The sequence below is a fragment of the Zosterops lateralis genome (assembly GCF_965231275.1).
Source record: "Zosterops lateralis genome assembly, chromosome: 8".
Classification (NCBI taxonomy): domain Eukaryota; kingdom Metazoa; phylum Chordata; class Aves; order Passeriformes; family Zosteropidae; genus Zosterops; species Zosterops lateralis.
In genome coordinates this window covers 4223800-4249172 of record NC_139768.1, presented here as the reverse complement: position 1 = coordinate 4249172, position 25373 = coordinate 4223800, and the positions used below count along the sequence as shown (strand labels likewise).

The 25373-nt window shown below is 40.0% G+C and overlaps 1 protein-coding gene across 2 annotated transcripts; it reads left to right on the top strand.

Annotated features, from left to right (window-relative positions):
* The first annotated feature begins 2745 nt into the window (after positions 1–2745).
* BMS1 (BMS1 ribosome biogenesis factor) lies at positions 2746–25340 on the top strand. Of its 2 annotated transcripts, none has more exons than XM_083867036.1 (23): positions 2746–2780; positions 3266–3505; positions 3889–4079; positions 4418–4497; positions 5916–6104; positions 6565–6707; positions 7914–8035; positions 8674–8870; positions 9537–9673; positions 10185–11011; positions 11807–11908; positions 12859–13016; positions 13500–13581; positions 14429–14505; positions 15548–15733; positions 17067–17255; positions 17996–18176; positions 18994–19052; positions 21096–21218; positions 22253–22400; positions 23284–23459; positions 23956–24117; positions 24828–25340. In XM_083867036.1, the coding sequence occupies exons 2-23, from the start codon at positions 3330–3332 to the stop codon at positions 25062–25064; spliced, it is 3942 nt and encodes a 1313-aa protein (XP_083723162.1). In that variant the 5' UTR covers positions 2746–2780; positions 3266–3329; the 3' UTR covers positions 25065–25340. The 2 variants fall into 2 exon arrangements, with proteins under 2 accessions (XP_083723162.1, XP_083723163.1); XM_083867037.1 differs by lacking the exon at positions 2746–2780 and adding an exon at positions 2877–2992.
* The last annotated feature ends 33 nt before the right edge of the window (positions 25341–25373 follow it).

Here is a 25373-nt window from a genome sequence, read left to right as displayed (position 1 = left end):
TGGGTCAGACATGAAATGGGGAGTGGGTTCACTTGCCTGATGGAAAACGAGGGTGATTTTTTTTTTTTTTTCTCAATTGACGGTGTTGTCTGAAGTGGCTAGAGGTTTTGCAGGTCTAAGTGCAGAGTGTTTGCTCTCAGTTTTGTGCCCTGTCTGGGAGGGAAAGGAAGCTAAGCCGTGTTAGCAAGGGCTGTGTGCTGAGTCTGAGCGGCCTCCCCACCCTAAGTGATCTTTCACAGCTGTTTGCAGTTTTCCTGCACATGTTTGGTTATGGGCAGCCTGACATTAACCTGCATGCACAGATTTTCACCAGTATGTCAGCACTGAAGAGCTCTCTGGGTTCAGACTGTGCTGGGTTAATTCTGCCAGGAGGCTTAGCACTGTGGTGTTGTTTTGTGGCCTTACTGCACTGAGGTTTGTTTCTATTCTGGTCATAATTCACTTATTTTAACTTAAGGAATCTTAGATAATGGATTTATTTATAGCTTTTAGTTGAGAAAGCATTCACACAAGAGGGGTACAAGCATGGGAAATGCAGCCTTGGTGGTAGCAGGGGACATCTCACTGGGTGTATTTGCATTTTAGGTGTGTTCCTGATAAAGAACACTAGTGGTTTTTTCCTGGATACTCAATATATAGTGCTTTCATTTTAAAATTACCACAACCTTTTAAAAGGCAATATTTCTCTGATTTTCTTTTGTGTAACTAGTTTGCAAATTGTATTTTTTATTTTTATTTTTATTTTTTTAATTGTTATTGTCTATTTGCCAAATTAAGTTCTTTTACCTTCATGAAATTGTAGAATTGCACTCAGAGGAAAAATGTGTTTCATCTTTGCATTGCACATTGAGCCTATTTTTAGAATTCTCAAGATCCACAGATGTCCAGAAGGCCACAGTAATCATGGAAAGGTTCTTCATGTCTGCCTCTGGAGAGCTGCCATGGTTGTGTGTTAAAGCAGTATTAGGCCTAGGATGCTGAAAACTTAACATGAAATCTTTTTTGTTTGTTTGTTTTTAAAATGTGGCTCTGGAATATTTTTAAGTATGCTTTGATTGTAATAAATTTGTTATTAACTCAAGTATTTTTATAGAACACAAAGAGAAACAATGCAAATAAAACTTAATCACAGACCATTCTTTTATTAATAAAATTGATGTCCCTGAACAAACTGTCTATGGAGGTGTGTACAATAAGAAATTAGTCCTGACTTTTGTCAGTAATTTTTAGCTGTGGCTGTAGCTTTTCTGCCTTGACTTAAAGGATTGGAACGTTACAGAAGAGCTGCATGGCTTCAGACAAGGCACTTGGAACACAAGTTGTATTTGAGACTGAAGGACAAAGAGATGATTGTATTTATGATTGTACATACAACTCTTTCTTTCAGTAAATTTTGGGGAAAAAGTGCATTAAGAATTATTTGTTTACATATATCCTCTCCCTCATAATACCTTTTTAATGAGAAACTTATTCAACACATAGGAGGTACTTCCACAGTGATGGTATTGTAGCCTCCCCTGGACTTTGCATGCCAGCATCTCTTCTGTCACAGGAGGAGGTGATGCTGAGGAAGAGCTGGGGCAGGAACCAAATCTGTTCAGTAGTTGAACTGTAAAATGCTCCTGTTTATAAAAGAAGGGAGGATTTTGCATGTTAAATATTGAAAAAATGTATTCTACATAACTTGTCAAAGAGCTAGTGAGAACACAAATTCACCAGTGTCACTTATATTTAGCTTGGGCCTATTTCTCCGTGGGGTGTCTCGAGCTCCTCATTACAAATCACGTTCCTTTCGTCACATCCACCTCCTCCAGCAGCAGGACTCGTGTGCAGGTCCAGGTGGAAATCACCTCTCTGGGAGGCAGGACGGGCCAGCATCACAGATGGAGCAGTTCACGGCCCGGACACCTCCCTGGCCGCCCTGCCCCTCACTGGCTCAGGCCATAAATCACCCCAGACAAGAGGCCTCTTTAACCTTCATTAAGCAGGGTCTGCACCCACACCGCACCTCAGGGGGACTGACCTTGAGGCGTGGGCACAGAGCTGAGATAAAACAATGACCCACTTCACACCTGGGCTCCCCTGCCCTCTGCAGGCCTGGTCATGTCCCTGTGGGCGCGGAGCTTCATTCCTGCAAAACGCCCCCACCTAGGCTGGACTAGCGACAGGGGAAGAGAACATAGTGTTAAAATGCACCAGGGGAGGTTCAGGTTGGAAATTAGGAAGAATTTATTCACAGAAAACGTGATTAGACGCTGGGATGGGCTGCCGAGGCACTCAGCGCCAAGGCCGGGCTGTCACGGCTTGGGCTGGATAACCCCGGGGGAATTGAGCTGAAATCCCCCTTGTTTCTATGATTCTGTCCGAGTTCACTGCACTGACAAGCTCTTCATAGGTTTTTACCCTCTGACTCGTTCGTCCTCCCACTTGGCAAGCATTTATTTTTTATCTTTCTCACAGTGATAGCTGTGGCCTCATCTGTCAGTTCGTACCGGGCCTGCCCCGAGCCCGAGGTCCCCACGCCTCCTCCGCTCCGGGCGCTGTGGGGACTTCCCCTTCAGGCAGCTACCGCGGGCTCTCACAGAGCTCGCAGGAGAGTAATTTATCCCTAAACACGCTCAGAGGCGCCGGATCCCGGTTCCCGTTGCCGGTTCGGGCTGCGCGGAGCCACCGCCATCCTCCCGCTGAGGGACACCGTGTGCTCCGGCAATAGCGCTCCGCCGCGCTCGGAACTCCGCGAGCGGCCGCTGTTTCCGGGAGGGCGGCTCGGGAACGGACCGGTCTGTACGGGCACACGTGGGGCGGGCCGGGGGGACAGTGCCCGATTTGAGGGGAAAGCGCGGGGCCAGGGGGACAGTGCCTGACCCGGGGGGACAGCGAGGGGCCGAGGGGACAGTCCCCGACCCAGGGGGACAGCGCCCGACCCGGGGACACGGCGCAGGGCCAGAGGGACGGCAGGACCGGCAGGACCGAGGCCCACGGCACGGCACAGGTGTGTGGTGGGGAACGGCCCCGTGGCAGGACCCCTCGGTGAGCTGAGGGCCCGCGGTGTGCCCGGCAGCTCCCCGCTGCTCGGCTGCACCACCGGGACAATGCCGGGCCTGCCCTGGTGCCCTGGGCCGGGAGTGCAGGGCCCGGGGCCTGCCGTGCACCGGGCAGGGCGTGAATGAGCTCCGTGAGTTGTCTCTGGTGGTGCTCACACGGTGTTCTGCTGTTGTGATGGGTATACGTGCCCTGTGCTAACTGTGCTCTCTTCCCGTGGCAGCTGCGCCCCGTGTCACACGGAGGGACTGGGAATCTGACTGGTTGTAAACTGTTGAACGAGTAAGATGGAGGAAAAAGAGAAGAAAAAGCATCGTGCGAAGCATAGCGGGCCAAAGGCAGAGAAGAAAAGGAAACGTTATCTGAATGAGCTGGGAATAGGAGATGAGGAGAATGCACGGAAGAGAAACCCCAAAGCCTTCACAGTGCAGTCCGCCGTGCGGATGGCCAGGACTTTCCATCGGTGAGAAGTGGGAAATGGCTCTAGAGCCTGCAGAGGCCGCTGGAGGGGTGGGAGTTGCCTGGGCTTTTTTTGTTACTTTGTGTAGAAATACAGGGACTGTGATTTTCACTGGTGTGTCTGCCTAGAGTTCATCATTCATCCAGTCACTTTCTCATTGATGTGTGTAAGAAGTGGGGGGCTCTGTACATCTCTGTTACATTGTACACTGTGTTAATCAATAAGAAAACCGAACAGCTGCTCAGACTCAGTTGGAGTTCCTGCTATCTGTGCTTGTGCTCAACCTTTGTGTTCAAGCTTTTGCACATAGTTAAGACTTTCAAATAGTAAATGCCACTATCCATGATGTTCCTGTATTTATTTATTTATTACAAATTTCTCTTCAGAACTCAGGATCTGAAGACTAAAAAGCATCACATTCCCGTGGTTGACCGGACTCCTTTGGAGCCTCCTCCCGTGGTGGTGGTTGTGATGGGCCCTCCCAAGGTTGGGAAGAGCACTGTCATCAAGTGTCTCATTAAGAACTTCACCAGGCAAAAGCTGGTTGAAATCCGGGGTCCTGTTACAATTGTTTCAGGTGAGAACTAAGAAAGTTCTTTGTTTTTGAGAGCTGGGATGTGTTCATGTTCTCCTAATCTCTGGTCATTTTGAAGGAATCATTTGGATGTGTGATCTGGCATATGTACAGTAAACGAAAATCTGATAACTTTAAATTAAAAAATTACATTTAGCAGAATTATAAACAGGTAAAACCAGACACTTCTACACTGATGCATGTTGGGTGATTTACATGCTAGACCAGAATCTGGGTCCCAGATACCCTGGAGGAACTTCAGGGATGTGACCTGAAACAAAAACTGTACAAATTGGTTTGCTCCCTCTGTTTCAGTTTTTGATGCCCAATTCTGTTTTCAGGTAAAAAACGCCGGCTGACCATTATTGAATGTGGGTGTGACATTAACACAATGATTGACCTGGCTAAAGTGGCTGATTTGGTAAGTTAACAATGGAATGTGATTTCTACTATAATGTATATTGAAAATACTGCTTTTGATTGGACTCCACCAGTGTCTGATTTCTCTACACATTTTTTGCTATCGAAGGCAAAACTGTCTTTGGTTTCAAAGAGAACAAGACTTGAGCTCTTTGACAAACCTGATGTTCTGGAACAACCCTGGGACTTCCCTCATCTTGAGGATGGGGAAAAATAAAGTGTGTGTATGTGGTGGTGGGGAAGGTGTGAGAGAAGGGAAATGCTGCTGCATTCATTGCTAATGCAACTGGTAAACTTATAACAAGGCAAGGTGACACAGTGACTTCTCATTAAGGGGTTTGGTTAAATCCAAAAACTATATAAAATGTGAAAATTATTTTTGGTGAAGAAATTTTCAACTAATGTTCAAAATAGAAATATGTATTAGTTTATTGTTTTATTTTTTTAATGGACTCTGAAGTCTCCATCTGTGAAGAACATAATATAGTAATAGAACTTATTTCAGTGGAATGTGGTCACTGTTGTAATTTACCAGCAGCTTTTGGATCAAGAGATTACATTGACTGATCCTGGGGATCCAGCGCACGATCCCCATTTGTTTAGAATTTTACTTTACACGTGGATTTGGAGTATATTATTCACAGCTGACTAGGTATTGGGGTCCTTGTCAAGTATTAACTGTATAAATATCTAAATACTTGTGTACGCTGATCTAGATATTCTCCTACTTTTATGTTTTCTGCTGAATAAGGGAGATGTACCAAACAGTACAAATACATCTGCTAATATATTTGGTGGATGTTTCAGATTTTGTGTGCACATGGTGGTGCTGAGAATCTGTTTGGATTTATTGTTAGGGGGCTGAGACGATGTCAGCGCTTGAAGATCTGTTATTTCCTGTGTGCTTTGAGTTCTTTATCATTAAGACCCTAAACCAGCTTTGGTTCCATTTTCATGTGACTGTTGGCTGCTGTTTCCCTGGCTCAGTGCATTTTAGTGATGTGTAACAGCAACTGCAACAAGGGAAAAAAAAGTTGGTTTCATTTTACCAAAAGATTTGGCCTTAGTGGCATTAGTGTATCCAAGACACAGATATGCATTTTATTAATTTTCTAAGATGATCCTGAAAATCTTGGAAGATAATCAATTTTGCGTGTTTTAAATTCACCAGGTAAACACTTGTTCAAATCTTTTTATAATACTGAATGTTATTGTATTCCTAGAGCATCCAGAACATCTTTAGCAGCAAGTTCTGTACTCAAAAAGCCAAAGTTGGTTTTCAGGGTATATGAAAATACAGAATGTTCTGCAAAATTTGGGTTTATGAGAAGGTTAAGAGTTTAAAAGTGTGGTCTTTGAAGTTAGCTCTTGTGGGCACTGTGGTATTGCTGTAGTGAAATGTGAATATTGTGTTTACAGGTTCTAATGCTCATTGATGCCAGCTTTGGATTTGAGATGGAGACGTTTGAGTTCCTGAACATTTGCCAGGTACATGGCTTTCCCAAAATTATGGGAGTTCTAACCCACTTGGACACATTCAAAAACAACAAGCAATTAAAGAAGACTAAAAAGAAGTTAAAACACAGATTCTGGACTGAAGTGTATCCGGTATGACATTTAACTTTTTTTTTTTTTTCATATATTTTGCTTTGTGGGAGCTAAATTAAAAGTGGGTCAATACTTAAGTGTTTATTATGTTCTTACATCTTTTAAATAGATAAGTGAACAATGTTGATACTGTGTCAGATTGTTTTATCTTTCTTCTATTTGCTAAAATACTTGTGTGATAATTCTCTATCCCTGTGTGATAAGCTGCTAAATTTGCTACTGGGTCTGTTATGCAGGTGCTGCTTGTAGGTCTGTATGAGGTCTTGAGGATGTGAATCGTTTTGCATTGAGATTTAGGGGACAATTTTCATGTTGAAGTAAACTGGTTAGTTTGATCTTTCAGAACCAATTGTAATGGGAAAATTTCAATTAAAATTTACTAAGTAGAATTGCATAACTGTATATATATAAGTTTTATGGCTATTAAATTTATGTTTTTATGTCTTTTTAATGTTTTTAGGGTGCTAAGTTGTTCTATTTGTCTGGGATGGTTCACGGAGAATATCAAAAGCAGGAAATTCACAATTTGGGGCGTTTTATCTCGGTTATGAAATTCCGGCCTCTCACTTGGCAAACGTCTCACCCATATGTCCTTGCAGACAGGTGTGTGTTTTTCTCTCTTCTCTTCATTCTCAGCCCAGGTATCACCACGTTGTTTTTAGAAGCTGTGCTCTTAGCCCTCACCTCTGTGTGTGGTGGGTGTTTGGTGTTCCCCGAGTGGCTTTGGGAAAGGAAGGCACCTCGGCAGGTTTTTGTGCCATTCAGTTTTCACTCGTGTCAGATCACACCTCTGGTATATTGTAAACACTTTTGAAACACAGGATAGCTAAAAATAATCCTGCCTGTTGGTGATTATAGTGATTTTATGTGGGAAAGAAAAAAGTGATTAAACAACAGCTGGTGAATCAGTCCCGAGTTCCCTGGAATATCCCTTCTGCTCTGTCTCCTTGTATAGCATTTGATTCACAGTCTCCTTGGAACATGAAAGTAATTTTGATGGCAACTGTGCCTGCTTGAGAAATTACCTCAGCTTTCATATTTTATTGCCAGAGTGCTTACAGTTATGACTAAACTCCCACAACAATCCAAGGTGCCCTGAATGAGCCTCTTCTTTAGCTCTAATTCTTCAGGAAAAGCTGTCAGAGAGATGGATAAACAATGTGCAAAGTCCTGCAAAATACACCAAGCCAAGAGAGGGAAAATGCAAACCCCACATTCCATAGTTTTTCAGTAATATTGTTTTAGGTTGCTGTAAGTGTTGCAGTTTCATGCTTGTTGGGGGAGCTTTAAGCTGATCTGCAGTTGGGTTGTGTCTCATCCTTGCCTCCCCTGTGCAGTGTAGAAAGGAGTTTTCCCCTCCTCTGCCTGCAAACAGCCACTCGTTTTTTTCTGTGGTAGCTTTTGTGTTGCTCACCACCATTGATAGTGAAAAGAAGGTGTTGTGTGGCTGCAGGGAATGTGGCATTCAGCTGTTTGCCCTCTAATGGTGAAATAGATTAGAGGAGGGTTGTGTGTGCAAAGCCGATAAAATGTGCTAAGAAAGCAATACCTGGTCAGTGAAGTGTCAGTAAACCTTCTGGAAATTTGTTGAACATAATTATACAACTTCTAAAATATAATTCTAAAATACTTTTAGGAGGTCTTTTTTTCCATGATTTTTTTTCTTTACTATGATAATTCAGTTTTGATTATTAGAGTCTATAGATCATGCAGCGGCAGCAGTGATGTTCGCTTTTCTTAAATCATCTTTTCTCAAAAGTTACCATTGGGACTCTGGATATTTTAACTGTCATTTTAAATGTTGAGTAGAATGGAAGAGCTGACAAACCCAGAGGATGTTCGAGTCAATCCCAAATGTGACAGGAAGATATCACTGTATGGATACCTGAGAGGAGCACACCTGAAAAACAAAAGTCAAATTCATATGCCAGGTAATTTATCAGGGTGTTAGAACTCTTTCTGTACTGATCTGTGATAAACAACACAGCTGAAATTATTTGTATTCTTTAAGTATATTATACAACAGATTTTTCACCTTTATAATCTGTTATGTTTTTTGAAATTTTTTTCATAATGCACATTTTTCTGAAAATAAATCTTGCAATTAGCTTTGCTTTTAATTGTGCAGTTTTGTTGCACTGATAAACACATTATTCACACTATTTAAAGTTTTTCAAAGGCATATCACTTTAAAAGGTGCTTAAAATGTAAAACACAGCAGCCCTAATAATGAAAAGTAAATTTGAATTATGTAAATTAATAGATTATGATATATATTTCTTATGGTCAGAATTGAATAATATTTTAAGTGAATGATTAAAAAGTTTAAGAAATACTGTAATAATGAATTGACAAACCTACTCAAAACAGTGAATTGCTGTTTTTGTCATTTGAAAACAAGCAAAGAAACAGACGAAGCTTTGCAGGATTCTGGTGAATTTATGAATGCTTCTATAAGTTAGTGGTAAGGCAGAGGAATCAAATGTTTGGTGCAGAGCTGTTGATGAATCTTTGAATGTCTCAATATTTGGGTTTGGTTAACTTTGCTTCCTTTTATGTGTGCCCTCAGGTGTGGGAGACTTCACTGTAAGTGATGTGAGTTTCCTGCCAGACCCCTGTGCTCTCCCTGAGCAGCAGAAGAAGCGTTCCTTAAACGAGAAGGAGAAACTTGTCTATGCCCCTATGTCAGGAGTTGGGGGTATTGTGTATGATAAAGATGCTGTTTACATTGACCTTGGTGGAAGCCATGCTCATGAAAAAGAGGAGGTAAAAGAATGCTGGTGGTGGTGATTCAATTTCTCTTGGAAAATGTAGTTTTTATCCTTAAAGCCAAAAATAAGCTTCTTTAAAATAATCAATCCTTATCTATCCATAGTGGGTAATTAGTTCTTCTCTCCTTCAGGGATTTCAGAGAAGGGATGTTTCTATTATCTGTTATTGTACAAAACACATATTAAGTACCTAAAGTTTGTGTAGTAACTTCCCAAATATTGACCTGAGATTTATGAAATTTCCTGGTGCTGGACTATTACCACTTATTTTTCAGAGCATGGTGATTGCTGGGAGAAGACTTAGGATTCGACTGGTCAAAGGGAGAAAAAAGGATTTGCCTGCCAACAAATTGAATTCAGTTTTTCCCCTGAATTGTGCTAAATATTAAATACCTTTAGGTCTATGATAATGTATTTGCTGGTTGCTTGCATATTGAGATGGAGTCCCTCTTTAATTTTTCTTGGATTGGTATTATAGATATTCTTGAAATGGGAAGAGGGGAAGGGAGACCTTGCTGTTCTATTCTGAGAAAATGTTTCTTTAAAATGCTCTGTAATTTTTTTCTTGCATATGCATATTTCTTCTGGTTTTGACTGATAGCTGTCATTAGATATTTCTTTATTCAACTGAACTGAAAAGTTAAAAATCCTGTCTTTCCAGGAGGAAGTGAGGCCAAATCATGAGCTTGTTCAGAGCCTCATCTCCACACACTCAGCCATTGATGTTAAGATGGCATCAAGCAAGGTCTCTCTCTTCATGGACTCTGCACCCTTGGGTTCAGAAGATGTAGGACAAGAGTAAGTTTTGAATGCTAGGCAGTGTTAGAGCATGAATGAATCTCTAATTTCAGGCTTTAATTTAGGAAAAATTCTCAATAGAGCACAGCTAGTAAAATGACATGTTGTCTGATTCTTCCTCTTCTGAGATGACTCATATGCCACGCTCTATTTTGGGAGAGAAATAATTGGTACTAGAAGGTTTTGCAAGCAGTGTAGTCCTGCCTTCCAGGAATTTCTTGCTGATACAAGTAACATTTCTGTTTTAATTAATTCCATAGAAAATGAAGAAATTTCTTGGAATTATTTTTGGCTATAACATTGAATATTCTTGAATAAAGAGACATTAAAGAACGCCAGTGCCTTTCTCATATTCTACATAACTTAACTTTGTTTGAAAGAGAATTCATAGTGTTTCAAATGTTCCAACAGTTTTTCAAACTGTTTAAAAATATTAACACGATGCTTCAGTCTTTCATTAAAATTTTCTTGTGTTTATCATCTTACTCCAAATGTGTGTTGGGGAAAACAGGTTTGTGATGCCAAAAGAAGAGAGGCAAGTGGATTCCAAGACTGGAAGAGTTCGTCGGAAGGCTGTGTTTGAAGACGACGAGAAGGAAAATGATGATGTAGCAAGTGATGAGGAAGATGACCAAGAGGAAGAAGAAGATGATGAGGAAGAAGCAGTGTCTGAAGATGGAAGTGATGATGAAAATGATGCTGAGGAAGAGAATGAGAGAGTGCTCTTACGGGAAGGGGTGGCAGTGAGGAGAGCCAAGCGCCTGAGAACAGAGGCGGCTCAGGAAGAAGCTGTGAATGAGCTACCAGCGTTTGCAGACAGTGATGATGATCTGGAGATGAGCTCTGGAGAAGAAGGAGAAACTGCCCCTGAGGACAGTGAGATGGAGGAAGATGAGGAGGAGGCAGAGGAGGAGGGGGACATCAAAAGGACCAGTGAAGATGAAAGCTCAGATAGTGAATTTGAGACTGAAAATAAAAGAGCTGAATCTAAACAAAATGATGTGAATAATGAACAGAAATCACAGATCTCAGAGCACAGTCCCAAAAGAAAAGCAGTGCTCACTACAGATTCAGGAAACTGCACTGCAGAAGAGGCATCAGAATCTGAGGATGACAACTCTTCCCTTGAAGAGGGTGATGATGAAGGAGGATCACATGAGGAATTAGGAGCTGAAGAGTCAGATAGGAATGGATTTCAGCAGAGTCAAGCAAAGAAAACTGAGAGTGCTAGGCAGACTAAAGTTAAAACTGTAGATATTGAAGATGATGATGTGGAGAATCTGCTGAGAGAGGAAGAGGAGTATGAAGAAAAAATTGATCTTTCTGCTGACACAACAGGTAGACTATAACTGTTTAATTTTTACTGTCTACTTTAACTGTATTAATTGTTAAACAATATAATTAGTAAATACTCCATAATGTTGCCTGTCATATATATATATATATATATGTATTTATATATAATTCTTAAGTAGCAAAACTTCATGTTAGGAGAGTTTGAAATACTTGCTGTTAAGCCTTTCATTTACATTGTAGTATGCCATGTCAGGTTTCCTTCTTCTAAAACTGAGGTGATCTGTTATATAAACAAAACTTCATTGGTTTTGCATATGCTCCTTTAATCTTTATAGCTATGTGTGTAAGACAAATTATGGTGCTTAGAAAGAGTAAAACGTCTTTGGAGGAATGTTACTAAAACATACTGACTGCTCACTGAGCACTGGAAGAGGTGTCTCCATCTTTGGAGATGTCCAGAAGCCATCCTGACATGGTGCTGAGCAACCTGCCTTAGGTGAGGTCTCTTGAGCAGTGGGGCAGGACATGGAGACCTCCAGAAATCCCTCCCAACCTCAACCTTTCTGTGAGTCTGTGGGGAAGATATGTATCATCGTGAACATGATCGAATCTGTTACTGTGGTTGTAAGTTTTTAGAATTCTGTCCTAAAAAAAAAAATCAATGGTGTGATTTGTTATCCACAGTTTGTTTCTGTGTATATATGGAGTATGAGGAAAAGAAACTGTGGGTTGTGAAACTTCTTAAGCCTCTTGTCATGTCCTTACTTAAATTATTTTTATAATTTCTGATCCTTGCTCTTTTTTGGAGACAGCATGCAATTTTTTTTCCTTTTTCAGGTGCACTGAAATGGAAGGAGGACCTGACACAGAAGGCAGCTGAGGCCTTTCTGAGGCAGCAGCGATCAACCCCCAATCTCCGTAAACTTGTGTATGGAACAGGTACAGATCTCTTTGGAAACTTGTCTCAATACATGGTGGCTTTTAGCTGTTACCAAGTTTTCAAGTTCCAATATTTGAGCATTGTCTTTTGGTGGGAGGCTTGAGGAGAGTTAATTGAATTTTTAATTGCTGATGCTCATTTTCGCTAATAATTGCGATAAGAAGACAGCTTTTACTTTTCCCATAAAAAGCATTTTGAGTTCATTTTCCAGACTACTCAGTTGTTACTCATGTTTTCTGGTACAGTTATTTCTTCCAAACGTTTAAGGTTTGGTCATTTGTGTAATCATCTGCTAGATATTATGAAAACCCATTGTGTAATTGTTTTTCATAAAGGGATGTTGTCTGTCGGCTGGTTTCAGGAATTTCTGTCTCACAGTGACTGTGGAAGAGTCTCTTAGACATCACTTAGTGGCAGGTGTTTGTCAAGGAAAAAATAGCTGGTTTAAAAGGAAGAGAAAATTGCTATTTATGTAATTTGTCTGTTTAATTCACAACTTTTCCAGTGATTGTCTGACTGTACAAATCTCATTGTGCAGAACTTTTGTAGAACATGGTGAGAATTTGGCTTTTGTAAACCTTCCACGGTGCAGGTGTGAGAAGACTTTGTGACAGATTATCCAGTCTGATATTCTTGATTTACAGGCAAGCTTAATGTCCTTCCTGTTCACAGATCATTTTGGTATTGTTCTAATTTGCCATATTGAACAAACACCCTCTGTTTACTTTTTGGGCAGTATTTTTTTTAGATAATTCCAGTTATGAAAACAACTGGATCAGTTGTTACCTTTTTCTTCAGGCTTTTACATTTAGAATTATTCCAGCTTGGTTCTTTTATTTCCTCAAACTGCTGCAGTTGTTGGGAAACATAAGGAGAGAGGTGGTTAATGAATTTCATGCATGTTCTGTGGAGGAAAAAAAATCATCACAGCCTCTGTGTTTGGTTTTAGTTGTCGAGGATGAGGACCAGGAGAGCGAGGATGCGGATGATGAACTTGGAGGTTTGTTCCGTGTCAGCCGTCCAGACAAAGCATCCAAACAGAAGGCCAATGCTCTTGACTGCTCCAAATTTTTGGTAGAAAAGCCACAAGATTGGGATTTAGAAGAGGTGATGCCATTGGATAATTGCTTTTGCGTGTCCTGCCTGTGTCTCATAAAGTATGGCTGAGTTGTCACTGGAACAGACCTGTGGGAGCTATGGCCACAGTGTCTTAGACTCTGCCACTTGCTCTCACTCCTAGTAACAGATTCCAGGGTTTGTTCTTACAGGAGTGGCAAGTTACTGTAAATCAATTTAATGCTTGGGTCACTTGAATATTTGGTGGATAATAGTTTGTTCTTTATTTACCAAAAAGTAAAAAGCAGGCAAAACCCAAGGAAAAATACAATGTGGGATAGAGATTTTGGTAGTGCAAAGACCTTTGGGCAAGAATTAAACTGGGCTCACAATCCTGCTTTTGGGGAGGCATTGTGCAGTTTTGGAAATGGTGTCTTGATGTGGAGCTGAGGTGGGGGAGTGGGGAATGTCTTGGGGAACATTTCTGCTGATGATCAGCTGCAGCTGAGCAAGGCAATGACACTTATTTTGCAGGTTATGAGCAGTATTCGAGACTGCTTTGTTACTGGGAAGTGGGAGGATGATAAAGATGCAGCAAAGCTGTTGGAGGAAGATGGTATGTGTAACACCTCTAAAAATGATTCATATATAAGAAAAGTATGACTTTTTAGTTATATATATAGAATATTTTGCCTTTGTGCTATACTTGCATGTTTTTTTCAACTAGAGTATGCAATTTAAATTACAAAATGGAGTCCTTAGTCTCAACACTTGGACATGCCAGCTTTGAATTATGTATCTGAGTTCATCTATTCATCATATATGGTTTATTCTTCTGGATAGTCATGGTAGAAATAAACACAAACTATTCTTTATTGGAAGACAAAGCTGCCATTCATATTTGGCTGAAAAGTGAGATCTATCTTTGGATGTTTTGGAAGTGTTGGGTTTTTTTTGTTTGTTGGTTTGGTTTTTTTTTTAATTAGGAAATACTTAAAAAAAAAAAAATAATGTTGCTGTATCTTACATGCATCATGACTGTGCTTCTATAAGCATAACAGGCTTCTATAAGCATATGTTTTTAACCTAAAAACTGTCAGCTATATTTAATTTCATTTTTTCTGAAATTAAACATAGGAGCTCAGTTGCTCTGCTGGTGTCTTATGTCATTAGAGTGCAAATTAATGTATTGGGAGTCTGTTAGGATGATCGAAACTTTATTTACATTTTTTAAATCATAAGGGTGTTGAAAGGATGAAGGAGGAGCCACTTTGATTGTGGCTGGGAATTTTTAGCTGAAGCTGTAGAGAGGGCAGACCAAATGTATAAAACTTGATGAGAATCAAAAATATTTGGAGTGAAACTAATCTCCACAGCAGTACTGAGAGATGCACAGTACTGAACACATGAGGAGTGATGTGCAGAATGATTAACTAACATGTCCTGTGTGCTCATTGTTGCAGAAGAGCTGTATGGAGATTTTGAAGATCTGGAAACTGGGGTTGTGCACAAAGGAAAGGATGCTGCTGGAGAAGAGCAGGTCTGATCTGCATTTTTATGTTCTTTAGCAACATAAGTGTGAGTTTCTTGTCAGGTGATAGGCATCCTATGTAATAAATTCAGTGTTCATAGAACCAATAGGAGAGAAATCAGTGGGAACAAGAAAGAAGAGGTATGTGTATTACTGACTTCATCTAGAGTGGCATATTTTTAGCTTGAGCCTGAATTTTTGTTTATAGTTAATTATGTAGAAGTCACCTCACTTTATTTAACAGTAGGTGTCAGGCTTAATCAAGAGCTGGAGGATCTGGAGGCATGACAGAAGTATTTTAAAACCAAATGTAATCGTAACAGTTTGTACTATGTCATCTCATCTGATGCAGAAGATTATAGCACTCTGTTTAAACACAACAAATTGTGGAAACTTGACACAGTTTCCTAGTTCATTCCTCTTATCTGCATAAAGGAGGTTGGTGGAAGCAATTTTATGCTGTGGCTTGGGTATCTTCCAGTAACAGAGCTGTAGTTGTCTGTGACAGTACAAACTGAAAAATCAATTTCTTTTAGACTGAACAATTTGATGGCTTTGCATTTCGTTATAAAATTGAGGGTAATGGCATAATTTTGGCAGTTTTCAGATGGTCTGTGAACAAACTTCCTCCTCTCAGGTCTCTATAGAGTGCTGCCTTTCAGCACAGTATTGCTCAATGCTATCAGCAATTACTTATTTGTCCTCCTGTGCTATATATGCTTATATTAGCTGTGGAATAACAGGTAGGTCAGTTCTAGGGTCTGTTCCCTTATGTTAAAATGAAGTTGAGTCAAAAAAGCTTTGTCAGTGAAAAGGAATATGATTAGATCATGAGATCTTTTGGTCCTTGCTGAAGTTGTCTCTTTGTATGAATACCTTACTAATCTCTGTCTCAAATTGAAATGTTTTTCAAGTGTCTAGTAATTGGCATAATGAAAAAGTATTGTTTAATCATATCTATGGAATTTTTGTTTAATAATATCTATCAAACTGTCGATTAGAATGAGTTGTTTTCAGTGGATCATTTTACATGTTTGGCATTGTTGATTAGTCTGGAAGTGAAGAAGAGGAGGAGGAAGATGAAAAAATGTCCAAACCAGAGCCTGAAGAGGAGGAAAAGAAAAAGGAGCGCATGGACAAGAAAAGAAAACTTAAAGAAATGTTTGATGCCGAATATGATGAAGGGGACGCCACATACTTTGATGATCTTAAAGAGGAAATGCATAAACAAGCACAGGTACAATCTTCTAATTTGACAATTTATCTGGCTGTATGTCTTGAAAAATACTCCAGAGGGTTTGTCCCCAAAAGGTTTTTTCCTAGAGATACAGGTGATGCTCAGGAGGTATTTCAGAAAGTACACACAAAGAAATACAAGCTTGTGGTTTTTTATGTTCGAACTTTTTGATTCTATTGTCTGGAAAGGAAGACAAGCCAAAATGAGTGCAGTATTAATCCATACTTTGAATCACTGAATAAGCTGGGATGTATCATCTAAACTTTAATTACTTAAAAAGTTTCTAAATAAAAAAGTCATCCTTTCATGTATAGGAAGGTGAAAATCTTCCTCATATTAATTTCTGCCATATATTTTCCCTGGTATTATTTTAAGTGTGATTTTTTTGCCATGTTATTAATGGATAAGTCAATTCCCTGTGACAGTCTTTTCCATCCAACTGTGAAGTTATTTGGAGGAAAAAGTAATTAATGACCATTGCTCTGTGCATGTGTTAGAAGTCCTCAGTATCCAGAATGTGAAGTGTTGATTTTGTTCCAAGCCTTTGTTTTTTAGACAAAACCTTGTAAGTTTAAAAGTAGCTTCCTATTTTGACTGACTTGGGAGAACACTGCCTTAGATCGTTAGTAATTTCAGTGTCTTCTGACAAAATTTTGCCCTAAATAGTTGTTAAATTGATCCTTACCTGCTTGTATTAGCCTCTGTCACAAAGGATAATAAGAGCTCTGGTACGCTGATGTACTGAGAGCACTTAAAGGGTAAAGAAGGACATTCCAGAACTAGAACTAGCTAGAACAGGAGGGTGAGGCTTCTATTATTCACAAGGATATCTTCTTAAATATTTTCTTAAGTATTTTTATCATATGGTACAGAAGAGCTTTTGATGATGTACAGTGTGAGGATGCACAAAAATATTTTTAGGCTGCTGAGTAAGATCAGAATGCAGCATCCTCATAAAGTGACATCTTAAAGATCAGCACATTAGCTTTAAAAAGTATTTGAGCTCCTAAATAAAAAAATGTACTTTTGAAAGTTGTATCTTTAAAATCCAAAGTCACCATAGTGAAAGGTGTATCAGAAGTCACTCAGTCGTTTGCTTCCCTTGGGTCCTGTCTTTCAAGTAGACTAACAGCCCCACTTGGGATCTCATATTGGAAGGGCTTTGTGGTGGTAGAGATCTTGCTCTGGATAAAAAGTCACACAACCTATTAGATCTTTCCCAAAAAAGTTTATATAAATGTTAGCATGTTTTAAATAGAACTGGCCCTTTGTGACCGTGTTGTTAATACTTGAACTCTGTGAAACTCACATTGGCTTTCTCTTTGTCACACAGCTCAATCGAGCGGAATTTGAAGATCAAGATGATGAGACCAGAGTGCAGTATGAGGGATTCAGGCCTGGGATGTATGTTCGAATAGAGATTGAGAATGTGCCCTGTGAATTTGTCCTCAATTTTGATCCCCATTATCCTGTCATCCTGGGTGGTCTAGGCAACAGCGAAGGAAATGTCGGCTATGTACAGGTATGTAGCCAAAGGGCTGAGTGCATTTTATCTCAGCCCAGGTGTGCTTCAGGGTGTCTGGGGTTACTGAAAATACAGTAAACACAGAGAGAAACGTCCATCCTTGTCTCCTGCAAAGGGGATTTCCTTTTGACACAAAGTGTAATTCTACAGTAGCAGATCCTGGATCTTTAGAGGCTTAATTGGATAACCAGAAAAGGTTACTGTTGTTTAATGTTCAGCTGCAGAGGTGTCTCAGGACTGAGGTCTGATACCGTGATTGCTAAATTGCAAACATTAATTGTACTCTGACCTTCATGATCTATATACAAGTGACTACAGAAAAGCTACTAAGCACATATAAAAATATATTTCAATATATCAAATTAATTATTCATTAATAATATTAATTATTACTATAAAATTTAATTTATATAAAATTTATTATATTATATTAAAATATATAAAACATATATTATATTAAGATATATAAATTATTTATCATATTAAAATATAAATATATTTTAGTATAATGCTTGCTTGTATGCACACACCCATGACTTCAGAGTGAGTGAAATATTGATTGATCTTCCCAGTCAACTTAATGTTAGTGAGAGTGTTTGAAGATAAAGATAAAACTTAGTGTATGAAAAATTCTAGTGTAGACAGAAGTTACTTTCAGCCATTCCTGAAAACAAAGAATTTCAGAATCAGCATTGCCAGCTTGTACAGTAATATGATTCACCTTCTCTCCTGCTCAGCTGCGCCTGAAGAAGCACCGATGGTACAAGAAGATCCTGAAGACGCGCGACCCCCTGATCCTGTCCTTGGGCTGGCGGCGCTTCCAGACCATCCCCATGTTCTACATCGAGGACCACAACGGGCGGCACCGCCTGCTCAAGTACACCCCGCAGCACATGCACTGTGGGGCTGCCTTCTGGGGTGAGTGCAGCCATTTCGGGCACACAAAGAGCAAGACAGGAAAGCTCTGTTTTAATTTTCTTACTCTATCTTATATACACTTTGATCAGGTAAAAGATTGGCTACACAGTTTGCCACCTCTTTGATCTTGTTGGTGAACATTACTGTCAATCATATTTCTCCTCCCAGAGTGTTGAGGAAGATGAATCAGGGAAACCTTATAAATATGATTCTTTAACAAAAGATTCTGAAAATATGAAACCTGTAATGGAAAGAGAAATGAAAGCTTACTTTGAGTTGTAGGACTATATAACCTGAAAACAATAGCCTAGCCAGCTAGGTCCTACACCAGAGAAGAAATATGTAAACAAAATAGATAAGTTCTAAATGTATACATAGTTTACATGAAGCTGAGTGAGCATCTCCACTGCAGAGATTCAAACACACAAAAGCAAGAAAACTTTTTTTTTTCAGGTGAGCATAGCCAGGGCTGCTCTCCTGGGCTCTCACCACTGCTAAAGCCTCAAGTTTTGCAGGATGTCTCAGGAAATGCAGCTTCTGGAATGGGATGTCTTTTGAAATTGCCCCATGGAGAAAAAAAAAAAAAAAAAAAAAAAAATAGTATGGGAAATATGGGCCCAGCCCTTGCATGAGCAACTTCTTGTTAACCATTCCTTTATGGGACTTTGAATGTGAGCAATAGTTTGAATGCTTTAAACTTCTGGTTTTCTTCACTGAGTGTATTTGTCATGTATTTTTAAGCTTTTGGAATTTAAATAGGGGATAGATATTGTGTAATAAAACTTTCTGAGAGTTTTAAAATTTAATTTTCTTTTAGGGCCTATCACTCCTCAGGGGACAGGATTTTTGGCAGTTCAGTCTGTCAGTGGCACAACGGTAGGTTTGTTACCACAGAATGTTGATTAATGCTTTCTATGGATATTTGGGCAAAATATACATATTTTGGAAAGCAGATTTACATTATGATAAAGCAGTGTAGTGTAGGAACTAAGAAAGTGGCTGGATTCAAGCTTTTCAAAGGTGTATTATGTTGAGGTAGGAAACTGTATGGAGAGGATTTTTTTTTGTTTAACAAATTTCAGGAAGAAATTGTTTACTGTGAGGTTGGTGAGGCTCTGGCACAGGTTGCCCAGAGAAGCTGTGGATGCCCCATCCTGGGAAGGATTCAAGGCCAGGTTGCACGAGGCTGTGAGCAGCCTGATCTAGTGGAAGGTGCCCATGGCAGAGGTGTTGGAATGAGGTGATCTTTGAGGTCCATTCAAAACAAACCATTCCATAATTCCAATTTAAATAGTGTCAAAAGCAGTATTTATCAGATGTGATCTTTATTAGATGTATTTTAATCAAAGGTAGGTTCATGCTTGCAGACAGTTGGTAACAAAAGCTTTGCATGGCATTGTAATGAGCTTAACAGTAATCAGAGCGTGATTATTATCCCCTTCCTAAAATGTGCCTTCAAGTGCTGTTGCACAGTTGTCTTTTGACATGTTTCAGAAGGCTGTTTTCATCATCTGTCCCTCACATAATGTAGTATCTTAGAGCAGTGCACAAAGCACTTCTCCTTTGAGACTTCCTGTCTGAATAAGATTCGTTTCATAAAGAAAACATAGTGAGGAAGATCACAAGGACTTTTAGATTGTTTCCAAGGTAATTAGAATGGCAGTTTTGGAAATCTCATTAGTGAATGGGAGGAATGTTATGTCAGCAGCAGCTCAACTAGTGTCTGTACTAGTCAATCTGCATTTTCCATGCTACGGTACTTCTGTCAAAGTTAGAAATTCTGAATCTTAAAAGTGAAATGTGGAGTGCAGGTGCCCCACAACACCCTTCTCTCTAAGTTGGAAAGATATTAATTCAGTGGGTGGACTGTTTAGTGGATGAGGAGTTGGTTGAATGGCCACGTCTGGCGGGTAGAGGTCAACAGCTCAGTGTCCTGATGTGTAGTGATCACAAGTGGTGTGTGTCCCTCAGGGGTCTGTACTGGGACCAGCCCTGCTTGATCAGCACTGACCATCAGTGACACAGGCAGTTTGCAAAGCTGAGTGCTGTGGTAGACATGTCTGAGGAATGGGATGCTGTCCAGGGGAGCCTTGTGGTCCTGGGGGACCCCATAAGGTTCAACGAGGCCAAGTGCAAGGTCCTGCACCAGACCTGGGGCAACCCCCAGTGTCAATACAGATTGTGCAATGCAGGGGTTGAGAGCAGCCCCTGCTGAGGAGGACATGGGGATTCTGGTGGAGGAGAGGCTGGACATGCTGTGGTCATGTGAACCTGTAGCCCAGAGAGCAAATCACATACTGGGCTGCAGCAAGAGCAGTGCCAGCAGCAGAGCGTGGGATGGAGTACCACATCCATCCTTGAGGCCCTCAGCACAGCAAAGACAGGGACCTGTTGCAGCAGGTCCAGAGAACAGTCACAAAGATGATTGGAAGGATGGAGCACTTCTCCCAGGAGGAAAGGCTGAGAGAGTTGGGTTGGTTCATCAAGGAGGAGAGAAAATTCTGGGCAGACCTCATTGCAGCCTTTCAGTACGTAAAAGGGGCTTAAGAGAAATATGGAGATAAACTTAGCAGGGCCTGCTGTGATAGGACAAGGGGGAATGGTTTAAAATTAAAAGGGTTGTTTTAGACTAGATATGAGGAAGAAGTTTTTTACAACAAGGATTGTAAAACACGACCAGATTGAGAGGTTCTGGATGTCTCATCCCTGGAAATATTCTGAATCAGACTGGATGGGGCTCTGAGCAACCTGATATATTGAAAGATGTCCCTGCTCACTTCAGGGGGGTGGGACAGATGACCTTTAGAAGTCATCTAGATGACCTTCCAATCCAAACTATTTTATGAGTCTGTGATTCTAAATGTTGTCTTCACTGTTTGATAAATACACATTCTTCATCTTTCCTCTCTGATGTTTCAGCCTGACTTCCGGATTGCCGCGACAGGAGTTGTGCTCGACTTAGATAAATCCATAACTATTGTAAAGAAATTAAAGCTAACTGGTTTTCTATTCAAAATTTTTAAGAACACTTGCTTTATTAAGGTAAGTTCATAGGTATGTATGCTGTAAAACCAGATGTGCTGATGTTAGGAAGGAATGCAACCTGAGATTGTCTTTCCTGAGGCAGAAGTTTTCAGTTATTGTTGAATGCTGTTCCGGATCTCAGGAGCTGCTTGTGGTTTTTTTGAGCTCCTTTCCATGTCATCTCTAAAGGTATTGATTACTAGCCAAAGAATATGAGTTATTGTTAACCACACAAAAATTCTGGAACAGTCTCCTGGTTCACATTCAGTGTGATTTTTTTTTTTCTTTCTCACCCACTGCTTCCTTCCTAAAACCCACTGATTAGCAGTGGCAGACACCTTTGGAGGATGTAAATCTGTGCCTGGTGGGTATCAGTCTGATCCCACTAAGTTTCAGCTCTGGAGTCAAAGGAGACTTGTAGCACTGCTTAAGACTTCTCAGTTACAGTTAGAAAAGTGTTTGGGGTAGGAAGTGTTGTAGAAGTGAATGTTCACTGACCTTCCTGCTGGGCTTAGCTGGATGTTCAGGCTCAGGGAGAGCTTAGGTTATTCTGCATTTGAGGCAGCAAGCAGCTAAGCAGTGATCCCAGCAATGAAGCACTCGAGTATTTGCACTAAGCATAGACAGATTTTTTTCCTTGCTTATGATCTATAAAAGAAGCACAAACCTTCAAGAACTGTATTGTATTAGAATCTCAGAACTAGCAACTTCAGGCAGCTTTCTTGCTTTTAAGGTATCCTGTGTTCCAGCAAATTACTTTAAAGGAGAACTGTAAAGCTTCTGTAGATATGCTCTGTTTTGAAATTTTAAATATATGTATTTAATGCTTAGAAACCTTGTGATATATGACTGAGTAAAGTGCTTTCAGTAGCTCACCTAAAGTCAGCTCAGTGGGTTTTTGGTATGATCAGCATTCTTAGTCTGAAGACAATGCTTTGCTTCTCCTGTTTTCTTTATAAGATCTGCTTGTGGGAATTCTGTTTTCGTGGCCTTCACAGGTCACAGAGAGAGACTTGGCATCTTGAGTGATGGTGGGCAATTCACATTTTCAGGGAATGTTTAACTCCCAGCTTGAAGTGGCTAAGTTTGAAGGTGCGGCGATCCGCAGTGTGAGTGGTATCCGAGGGCAGATCAAAAAGGCCCTCCGGGCTCCTGTGGGTGCTTTCAGAGCAACATTTGAAGACAAGCTGCTGATGAGTGGTAAGTTGCACGTTGCATGTAAGTTATCACACAACTTTCATCCTCCTTCACAGATTGCAAAGTTGTGTCTCAGAATTCTGGGGTCTGATAATTGAGATGTGAATTAGTAGAGTAAGAAATACCTTGTGAGATACAGAGTGAGATTTAGAAGAACTATATTTTATGTTGGATTTCTTCCGCTTAGAAATCATGTAGTATGCAGATGAAAAGGCTTGAGTTGAAGACATCTATCTTCAGGTATTTTAATGCTTTACACAGTATGGTTTTAGTGTTTTACACAGCTTTTCTCCTTGAACATAATTAATTGAATTTAGTGGTACAGGTGCTAGAAGGACACTTTTCTGAGAAATCCAAGGATTGGCATTGTAACTCCAGTTAACTTTTTTCTGTAGCCTTTGGGGGAAATTTTGCAGAGGATCTCCTGTGTTTGCTGAGTGTCACTGTGATATTGAGAATATGAGTTTATACTTCCTTGGGTTTATATGACCTGTTTTCCTCAACACACCAAAATCACGGATAGTGCAAAATAAAAGCAAGTTAGTTCTTTTATAAAAATAGGCAAAGGAAAAGAAAATGGGTTTTGTTGGTAATTATACAGGCACATCTACATATATTAATTCTGTTGCTTGTTCTTGACTATGAATGTTGAACAGGATGGTATTTAGCTGCCTGCTCTTCAGGAATGTGTGCTGTTCATGCCTCTATGGGGCTTTGCATTGCTTTTACCATCAAAGTTGAAGCCATTTGGTCTATATACCAAACATAAAGCTAGCATGTGGTGTAGTATCTGTTCTGTTCAGGCAATCTTTGCTTAGAGTGTGGATGTGATGAACTCTTTACATTTCATATTTTTAGAGGCAAGTAACATTCCCTTTCCTTTCAGATATTGTTTTCGTGAGGACTTGGTATCCCGTTTCCATCCCAGCCTTTTATAACCCCGTAACATCCTTGCTGAAACCAGCAGGTGAGAAAGATACTTGGAGTGGGATGAAGACAACAGGCCAGCTGAGGTATGAGCGAGGCATCAAGCTGAAACAAAACAAGGATTCTCTCTATAAGGTATATTTCAGTTTTGTTCTGTTTTGTTTTTTGAAACCAGTCAGAATTGCAGTGTGTCTCAGACCTCTGCAAACCAAGAGCAGTATAAATTCATGTTCATACACATGCATGTGTGACTTCAGATTTTTGTCCACTAGGCACAGTCTCAGCATGATGGAAATAAAACAATTGAGAGCAGATTGTTGTGGGTCAGTTAAAATTTATGAAGTAATCTGCAGGGTAGAAGGCTTCTCCAGAAGCTTACAGAGACTTCTGCTGTAGTAATTGGGGTGAACATACCATTTGCAGTTCAGTCCAAGGATGTCAGAGGATGTTGGTTTTTTAGTTTTGGTTTGGTTTTTTTTGTGGTTGGTTTGGGGTGTTTTTTGAGGGGTGTGTATTTCTTTTTTTGGTTTGTGGTGTTTTGTGGGGTTTTTTTCCCACTGAAAGATGAAAGACTAGATAAAAGCTTTTTAATATCATGAGTCTTATCTATGTTCTATATTCATTCTTTTAGCCTATTGTGAGGGAGAAGAGGCATTTCAATAAGCTCCACATTCCTAAAGCACTGCAGAAGGCACTGCCTTTTAAGAACAAACCTAAGAATCTTGAGAAGAAGGGCAAGACTCCAAAAGACCAGTGGAGACCAGCTGTTATCAGGGAGCCTCATGAAAAGAAGGTAATTATCACTTACTCTGAAACAAGGACTTCTGAAGGGTAAATGTGTTGTTTAAAGCTTTTCTAACTATTGTTTTGGCACTTGAATCTACTGCTAATGCTAAGGATATATATATGTTCCTAGTGAAAAATGAGCACCTGTGATTAGTTTTGTTCCTGTTTGGCAGATAGTATGTATATGGAACTGTCACTGAGTGGATGGTGTCTATTTTTTAGACTAGTAGGTCACCTGGAGCCTAAATAGGACTTTTGTCCTTGTCACGGCACTTGCAAGGTATTTCACTTGGATTTAGTGCTCTCATATTATGGGTGACTTAAATTGGCAGCTGCCGCTTTTTATTTGACTTGTCATTGCCATGCATTATTAACACAGACAGGATTCAAAGCAAATACTCTGCTTCCAAAATTGAGAATTAGAGTGCTTGCAGAGGCAAGAAGATCCAAACTGCAGTTTAAGCGTTCTATAGTAGCAATTAGGCATAGCCTTTTAAGAGCTATGTAACCAAAATCAGAGTTCACAAAAATTAAAGCTTTGATTAACTTCCTAGCAGGATAAATAATTAAACCATTTTAGAAATTGGGTAACAGGTGCAGAGATAATTAGGAACTTGCCTTGACTCTGTTATTCATTATGTGTGTCTCTGCTGAGGTTACACTGTTTCTCACCAAAACTGAGCTGCCTGTTTATTGATTGTCTATTTTCTGTTCTAGATATCAGCTCTACTCAATGCTTTGAGTACAGTGAATAATTACAAGATAAAGAAAGCCAAAGTAAAGCATCGGGAGCAGCTTAAAGAATATCTCAAAGTTAAGCAGAAGGAGGATGAACAGAAATTCAAGAGGCAAAAGGAGGCTAAGAAAAAAGTCTATCGCATACTGGGACAAAGAGAGAAAAAGAGGCAGAAGTCAAGCTTGAAAGGATCTAGTAAGGGAGACAAGAGTATGTAAACTTCCATCAGATTTCAGGCCAAATGAGGAAATAGGGTAGCTGTGCAATTTTCTCTTGAAGAAACAAAAAGGCCTTGGACTACACCAGATGTGCTTTCAAGAGATGAAAGAAATGCAAATATGACCTTACTCACACTCTTGAACACATTTGGTAATGTATATAAATAAGATGTTGAAGTGGTTTTTATACAGGAGTATTCTGGAGGACTTTGTATTTCGGTATATTTCTATGCATACTGCATAGTCTGTCTAGCCAATAAAATATTTTAATGTCAATTACAGAATATTCTTTCTTTGTGTTTTGTCTTA

Excerpts from the sequence above, each read along its gene's own strand:
- BMS1 (XM_083867036.1), top strand. The coding sequence starts at position 3,330 with ATGGAGGAAAAAGAGAAGAAAAAGCATCGTGCGAAGCATAGCGGGCCA. Across the intron at positions 17,256-17,995 it reads GAAATGTCGGCTATGTACAG|CTGCGCCTGAAGAAGCACCG; the intron begins GTATGTAGCCAA and ends TCTCCTGCTCAG. Across the intron at positions 22,401-23,283 it reads AGACAAGCTGCTGATGAGTG|ATATTGTTTTCGTGAGGACT; the intron begins GTAAGTTGCACG and ends CTTTCCTTTCAG.